At 38.4% G+C, this 8,216-nt stretch overlaps 2 protein-coding genes across 2 annotated transcripts; both read left to right on the forward strand.

Annotated features, from left to right (window-relative positions):
- The first annotated feature begins 4,316 nt into the window (after positions 1–4,316).
- Positions 4,317–5,350, forward strand: LOC134716550 (tigger transposable element-derived protein 6-like). Its single transcript, XM_063579561.1, has 2 exons — positions 4,317–5,070; positions 5,343–5,350. Exons 1-2 carry the CDS (start codon positions 4,317–4,319, stop codon positions 5,348–5,350), a joined length of 762 nt encoding a protein of 253 aa, XP_063435631.1.
- A 43-nt stretch (positions 5,351–5,393) lies between these two features.
- Positions 5,394–6,176, forward strand: LOC134716551 (uncharacterized). Its single transcript, XM_063579562.1, has one exon. It carries the CDS (start codon positions 5,394–5,396, stop codon positions 6,024–6,026), a length of 633 nt encoding a protein of 210 aa, XP_063435632.1. The 3' UTR covers positions 6,027–6,176.
- The last annotated feature ends 2,040 nt before the right edge of the window (positions 6,177–8,216 follow it).

Raw genomic sequence — 8,216 nt, forward strand, 5'->3', positions numbered from 1 at the left:
TTGTTAATACATTATTTCACTTGCGGAGTTCAGTAAAAAAATTCACAACCAGTGATTATATCGTAAAATAATTTGCGTTGCAATTAAATACATGAACTCTCCATCACATCTAAATAGTTTTATAGTTTTGTGAAAGATTAATAATCCCTGTCATTATTTTATTTTCATCTGATAAAAGTTGAAGGACGAACAACACGTGTTATAATGTTTGCTTAATATCATTCATCAAAAAAATTTAAGTTACATAAACACATAATCTATAATTCAGATAAGGATACTCACTATACTCAATCATATCTGTATGACCGACCACAACTAAAAGTTCAGCATTTTAAAATATAATTACACTATAATTATTGAATGCTTTGAACTAAAATAAATTGCTTAGAGTACCTTATATTTGTGTTTAAACTGTACATGCCACCTTCTTTCATTTAAAGGATGAACCACTGCATCTTACATATATGATTTAGAAGTGATTCAGAAATATACTCTCCCAAAAAAAAACCCAACAAAATCAGAAAACTTAAAGTCATCTTGACGGGAAGTTTGACACTTATACAGCAAGGTATTGAATCAGAAACGGGCTCTAAAATTTCTAGAATCAGATCATTTAAAAAAGTTTGATATAAGAAATCCATCTAAAAAAGTCACCGGTACTTATTATTTGCTTGTTGTTGTTTAATGTCATGGAAGAAACATTGTCAGCATATTCAAATCGAGAACCTATAAAGTCGCTGGGCTTCCAAAATGTTGTAAATTGAATTTATTCCAAGGAAAAAATACCTTACACACAGGCATTGAAAATTTTGACAAAATGCATGCTTCCAAAATGTTGTATGTGACTTTGAACATTTTCCTTAATAGCAGTGAAATATAAACTTTGACATTTCTGGATTATCAGAGAACTTAAATTATGTTCACAGCAATACAGAAATAAACAATTAGTTTATTCCCAAAGCCATTTTATAACGATCTTTAAGTTTTCATTCAATATTTTGGAAGCTAACGTTACAAACAACTTGCATTGGGAATTTTGTAATATGTCTAATTTTAATTTCAAACGTTTTGATTGGTCTAACTGTATGCTATTTTGTAATACCAAAGATTTCCTTCCGCCCAGACCATTGGTGTCAAAAAGAAATTTTAGCAAAAAAATTCATACACAACATTTTGGAAGCCCAGCGACGATCACAATTTCGAATTCTGCAAAGTGAACCGAGCGACATGAAAAGGCATACGGCTGCCACTACAAAAATGAGAATATGTGAAATATGGCAGTTTTGCTTTACCTAAGGTACATGTCACTTACGGATTTTTCAAAGTGTCAATAAAAAGATTCTTATGATTGCAACAATTTCGATGGACTCGGATCAAAAAATGTTTATAACTAATCATTTACTTATATACTGTGTATTCATTTCAGATATCAGTCATCCTTATTATTAAAGCTATAAACCTAGGAAGATGTTGACTCTCATTTATGACTGATACTCAACTAACAGCTTAAATTACCACAGTGAATTTACAATGCCAGTCCTACAGTGCCCTATTGACGACTGTAATTGGAAATCTCAGGACCTAGATGAAGCATTTGCTGCTGCTCTAACCACTGCTCTACAGATTCATGACAGAACCGTCCACCCACCTCTGGCTCAACCGTCAACGCACAAGTTAAAATTAGACCCACCGTCTATAGCCACAGGATGTGATACAGATCAATGGTCTGCATTCACCAGACAGTGGAAGATGTATAAAACAGGGATGGCGATCACAGACAATGTCTTGCCTACAGCCCTTTTCTACTGCTGTGACACTAATCTGCGTACAGATATTATGCGTGACCTTCAAGGTGATGTTGCTAGTATGCTAGAGACAGATCTTTTAAAGGCAATCAAAAGGCTGGCTGTCAAAGAAGAAAGCACACTAGTCCAACGCATAAAATTGAACAGGATGACTCAATCACCTGGTTCAAATATCAGAACTTTTTTGGCCAGTCTCAGAGGCCACGCATCACTGTGCCAGTATAAAGCAACGTGTAAAGAATTAGGTTGCAACCATACATTTGACTATAGTGATGAAATAATAAGACAATTTAGTAAGAGGTATTGCAGACCCAGAAATTATGTCTGACCTGCTAGGTGACTCCAAGACAGATAGAACATTAGAAGAGACTGTGTCATTTATTGCTCAGAAAGAGCAGGGTAAAGTCACAAGGAGTGCAGTAGGAGATTCAGCTAGTGAGTGCTATGAGTGCCACATTTAATACTCAGAAACGACCGCAAGCAGCTGGAGCCAAATGTTGGGCTTGTGGTGGTCCTGCTCATGGACAGAGGAATGATCGCAAGGCCAGGTCTAGATTCTGTAAAGCTTGGACATTCACATGTTCTAAATGCACAGTCAAAGGTCATTACACTAAATCTTGCAGCAAGTGCACTACCTGTTGCGTATGGGGCCACCGTGATGCATCTTCTAGAATCTGCACTCAAGGTAAGGGCCACAGGAACCTGTCCAATCAAGGGAAATCAACCAAAGATCAAGAACAAGAACAAGTTGGTTATATCTATGAGCAGCTGTGCACTACATCTGAACAGACAAACCAAGTATCACGTCTTGAACATCACATATTTGATGGACACTGGGTGGCTAGACCCTCAAAACCACACCCAATGCTCCTGGTGAACATGACACCCCTACCTGAGGACCATTCATCGTTTGGACATCCCATTCAAGACACTTCTCAGCTTAAGACAATCACTATGTCCATGGTGGCTGATACAGGATGCCAGAGTTCAATCATACCTTTACAATCTGCAAACAGTCTTGGCATAACAGAAAAGGATATCCTTCCAGTAAAACTTGTGATGCGTGGAGCTATCAAGGAAGACCTCGGTGTAATTGGAGCAGTCGCAGTAAGTGTTACTACAAAAGACACTACTAGCAGTGCCATGTCAACACGTTTATTGTGTTATGTTTCTGATACCATGGAAAGAGCTTTCATTTGCAGAGAAACACTCATATCTCTCGGAATTATTCACACCAACTTTCATAATGTATCAACAGTCACATCTCCAAACATTGCTGCATCTATGGAAAGCTCTGAAGATGTAACCTGCTCTTGTCCTAGACGTCGACCTTCACCACCACCTATTCCCACATCTTTACCACCCGGTCTGAAGGCCACAGAGGAACATGTAGAGTCACTTAAAGAGTGGCTTCTTGATTACTATGGTGCTACAACATTTAATGTATGTGAACATCAACCTCTACCACTGACCGTGTCCCTCAAGGTATAACAAAAACAGTGACAGACGCTTGGAATGAGTACCACTCAGTGCCTATTCGTGAAGAAGATCGCCATTTCACAACATTCATCACACCATGGGGGCGCTACAGGTACAAGGTTGCTCCACAGGGATTTATGGCCAGCGGTGACGCTTACAATCAATGATTTGATGCTATAATATCTAACTTCAACGACAAGGTAAAATGTGTGGATGACACATGTATGTGGGCGAACTCCATTGAAGCAGCATTTTTTCAGGCATGTGAATGGTTCGACCTGTGTGCTCGTAACGGCATTACATTAAACCCAAAGAAGTTTCAATTTGCTCAGGACACTGTCAATTTTGCAGGACTTACAATCACCCCAACAAACATACGACCAAGTACAGTCGACTCCCGTTGTCTCGAACTCGGTTGAGTCGAAATTTCGGATGAGTCGAAATTTTCACGTGGTCCCGAACTTTGTTCCATATAGATACATGTATTTCTACTCCTGATGAGTCGAAATTGGATGAGTCGAAATTTCGGATGTCTCGAATTAAATTTACGGTCCCAAGGTTAACAAAAACATTTTAATTACATTCTTTATGTCGAAGTTATACACATGTGTCAAAACGTGACCTCGGGGATTTAAATCGATTTCATGATGACTTAATCCGACATTACACTTGTTATCAAATTTCCGGTCATTGAACACTGTATTGATTTATGACAGAGTGTTTACCTATGATTATCTTTGATGTCAATAATCAATAATTTGCGATGCATTGTTATAGATTATCTAAAGTTATTTAGAAGTTAAAAATCAATTAGCCTGAATAAAACACTAATTAGCGCTTGGTTGTTCATACATGACGATTAAGTGAGCGACTCAATACTTCTCAACCGGCGTCTTTAATCTTTTGTTTTCTCTCGCGGAAATAAAAAGAAATGAAAGAAAATTAAAAGAAATTTAAATTTCTCAAATTTGAGAAAATATTTACTTGTGTTATAAAAAGGTTCCGTTGTTTTTATTCAATATGCCTTTCACAATGTCTTCTGATGAAACTGTTACACGTGAATCTGGTGAAGGACCTGAGCTTTGTCTCGGGGGGATAGCCAGATTTACAAATGTTGATCAAGCTAGTGAAGGACCCAGCCTAAAAACTGGGGGGATAACTAGCTCGGCAGTAACAGGCAAAGGCATAAAACGTAAATTAGATGCTAAATCATACGAGACAAAATATGATGCTATTATGGCAGTAGAGAGAGGTGGTAAAACAAAAAAGCAAATTGCTTCAGATTTTGGCATTCCTATGTCTACTTTATCAACTTGGTTAAAAAAAAGTGAAGAAATAAAGCAAAAATATCTTTCGGGAGAAATGGGTTCACAAAGAAAAAAATATAGAACTGCTAAATTTCCAGAGGTCGAAGATGCTCTTTTAAAATGGTTCAAAAATGCTAGGGATCAAAATGTTGCTATATCAGGGGAGTTGATGAGAGAAAAAGCTAAATTCTTTGCTACAAGTTTAGGCATTGCAGAAAATGCATTTGAATGCTCTTCTGGTTGGTTAGAAAGATTTAAAGGTCGTCACAATATTGCTTTCAAAAAAATCTGTGGGGAGTCAAAATCTGTTCAAGAAAATTCAGATGAAATGAATGAATGGAAAAATAAATTGTCCAATCTTCTTAATGACTACTACCCTGATCAAATCTATAATGCAGATGAAACTGGTTTATTTTTTCGGTTATTACCTGATAAAACTCTAGAATTTAAAGATGTAAAATGTAGTGGTGGCAAACAAAGTAAGGAAAGGTTGACTGCTTTAGTTTGTGCAAATATGTCTGGGAATGATAAATTGCCTATTCTTGTCATTGGCAAATCTAAAAATCCTCGTTGTTTTAAAAATGTTAAATCATTACCTACGGAGTATGTAGCCAACAAAAAGGCTTGGATGACTTCAGAATTTTTCATTAATTGGCTTCATCAAGTTGATAAACAAATGACTAAAAGAAAGAGACGTATAGTTATGATAGTGGACAATTGTCCAGCTCATCCTCATGTTCCTGGTTTAAAGTCAATTAAATTGGTGTTTTTACCACCAAACACTACTAGTGTAACTCAACCAATGGATCAAGGTGTAATAAGAAATTTAAAACTTCACTATCGTAAATTAGTCATCCAAAAGCAAATCACTGCCATTGATACTAAAACTGAATTTGCAATAACCGTCCTTGACGGAATTCGTATGCTAAATCATGCCTGGAGTAAAGTAACTCAAACAACAATAGCAAACTGTTATCACCATGCAGGTTTCGAATCCCCCGTCATCACACCTAGTGACGATATCGACGACGATGCAGACGACGACATTCCCTTGGCGCTACTCTGCAGAATCGGGTTACCAACCGGTACCAGTATAGAAGACTACACAAGTGTTGACGACAATTTGACAACGTCCGCAGAGATGACAGACACAGATATCATAGACGATATCATCTCCTCCAGATCAGCAACCGACGATCAGAGTGACCAGGAAGATGAACCAGTACCCCCTCCAAGACCGTCAATGAATTCCGTGTTTGCTGCTCTTAACACCTTAAATGCTCATCTCGAGACCGTTCAGAATTCGAACAGCACAATGTCTCACTTGAACTTTGTTAACTCTTTTGTGATGAAACACCACCTCCACAGTTTGTGTGTAAAGCAAAGTGACATATCTATCTTTTTCCAGAGTGCTGAGTCGTCAAAACAGGATTGAAAGACATTAAAAAATTTCAAAACTATCTGTGTTTAATTAAAGATATTTGTTTATTATTGTACAACTGTTTCTATTGTTAGTGCTGATGTGATGATTATTATTAAATTATTGAAAACAAATCGTATTTTTGTTATGTACCAATGTAAAATATTATACACGAAAATGAGTTATTGTACAAAGAAAAAAGCGAGACATACTTTAAAAAACAATTTTATTATAGTCATAAAACATAATTACATTAAAATACATCGATCTCAGAGCAGAATATCGATTAGAAACCACAAGAAAATGAGTTATTGTACAAAGAAAAAAGAGAAACAAACTAAGAAACACAATTTTATTATAATCCTAAAACACAATGACATAAAGATACATCGATCTCAGAACAGAATATCGATCCCCAACACATATCCACCGGGATTTATTTTAGCCATACCCAGCTAAGCAAGAGTTGTTTCCCTTGGTCTGTCATACTTCCGGTATTCGTTTGAGTCGAACTACGCGTGTCTCGAAATATTTCTCTGGTCCGACTGACTTCGAGATAACGAGAGTCGACTGTACTAAGTTCCTAGATGCAATTAGCAACTTCCCAACACCAACTGACATTACTGGTGCAAGAGCTTGGTTTGGGCTCATAAACCAAGGAGCATATGCATTTGCAATGGCAAGACAAATGAAACCTTTTCGTGCTCTATTGAAACCATCCACCACATTCTGCTGGACACATGAATTAGACGAAGTATTTCACAAGTCAAAAGAGATCATTATCCAGGAGATGAAGGAAGGTGTTCGTCTTTTTGACCCTGCTCGTATGACATGCCTAGCTACCGACTGGTCTGTTGACGGAATTGGATTCTTTTTGATGCAGAAGTACTGTCAGTGCTCAAGTAAAACCCCTACCTGCTGTAATGACGGTTGGAAACTATGTCTAGTTGGCAGCAGATTCACACATCCAGCAGAAAGTAGATATGCTCCTATTGAAGGTGAGGCCTTGGCTGTTGTGTATGCACTTCACCAAACACGCTACTATGTTCTTGGTTGCAAAGACCTTCTTGTTGCAACTGACCACAAGCCACTACTACAGATTCTGAACGATCGATCACTTACAGACATCGACAACAGACGACTTCTCAACCTCAAAGAGAAAACTTTAGGGTACAGATTCACAATTCTTCATGTACCAGGCAGAAAGAACCTTGGGCCAGATGCAGCGTCACGGTATCCTGTTGGACCACCAGATCGTCTGAACTTTCCTGGTGAAGCACCTGAACTTGATTCCCTAGTTAAAATGACTGTTCATTATCATTCAGATACACTTACCAGTCTATGTCTACATACAGAGGATAATGATACAGCTAATGACGCCTCTACAGTCGCTGCTGCCACTTGTGCCTTGAATGCTGTTATCACAGTTGTTACTTGGAAAATGGTTCGTGAGGCCACTGCATCAGACCCTACATTTGTAAATCTAATCAGGCAGCTGGAAGCAGGGTTCCCAGAAGACTACAAGGAGCTACCAACAGACTTGCGTCCTTACCATCGCTTTGCATCCAGTTTATGCACCGTAGATGGTGTAGTTCTTATGGGCCAACGAATTGTTATACCTCCAGCTCTTCGCAAACCAGTACTCAATGCTTTACACGCAGCCCACCAAGGAGTCAGCGCTATGCGTGCGAGGGCCATGGACTCTGTATATTGGCCTGAGATCACAGTAGATATTGCCCAGGTGAGAGACCAATGTGTTCACTGCCATCAGATGGCTAAGTCAAACCCTATGCAGCCACCATCTGTTATAACACCTCCAGATTATCCATTCCAGATAATTTGCAGTGACTACTTCACATATAACAGTAATGACTATGTAGTTATTGTTGACAGGTATTCAAATTGGCCAATGGTATACAAGTCTGAATCAGGTGCCGAAGGACTTGTCAAGAGACTTCGTGAGACGTTCGTGACATTTGGAATCCCAGAAGAGTTGACGTCTGATGGAGGTCCACAGTTCACAGCAGGGAAGACTCAAGAGTTTTTAAAGGCCTGTGGAGTTCGTCATAGACTTTCATCAGTTGCAAACCCACACGCTAACTGCAGGGCTGAGATAGCGGTAAAAACAGTAAAACGAATGCTGGTGGACAACATTACTGCTGTTGGATCTCTGGATGTTGACAAATTCCAGAGAGCCTTACTAAT

This window comes from Mytilus trossulus, chromosome 4, assembly GCF_036588685.1.
Source record: "Mytilus trossulus isolate FHL-02 chromosome 4, PNRI_Mtr1.1.1.hap1, whole genome shotgun sequence".
Lineage (NCBI taxonomy): Eukaryota > Metazoa > Mollusca > Bivalvia > Mytilida > Mytilidae > Mytilus > Mytilus trossulus.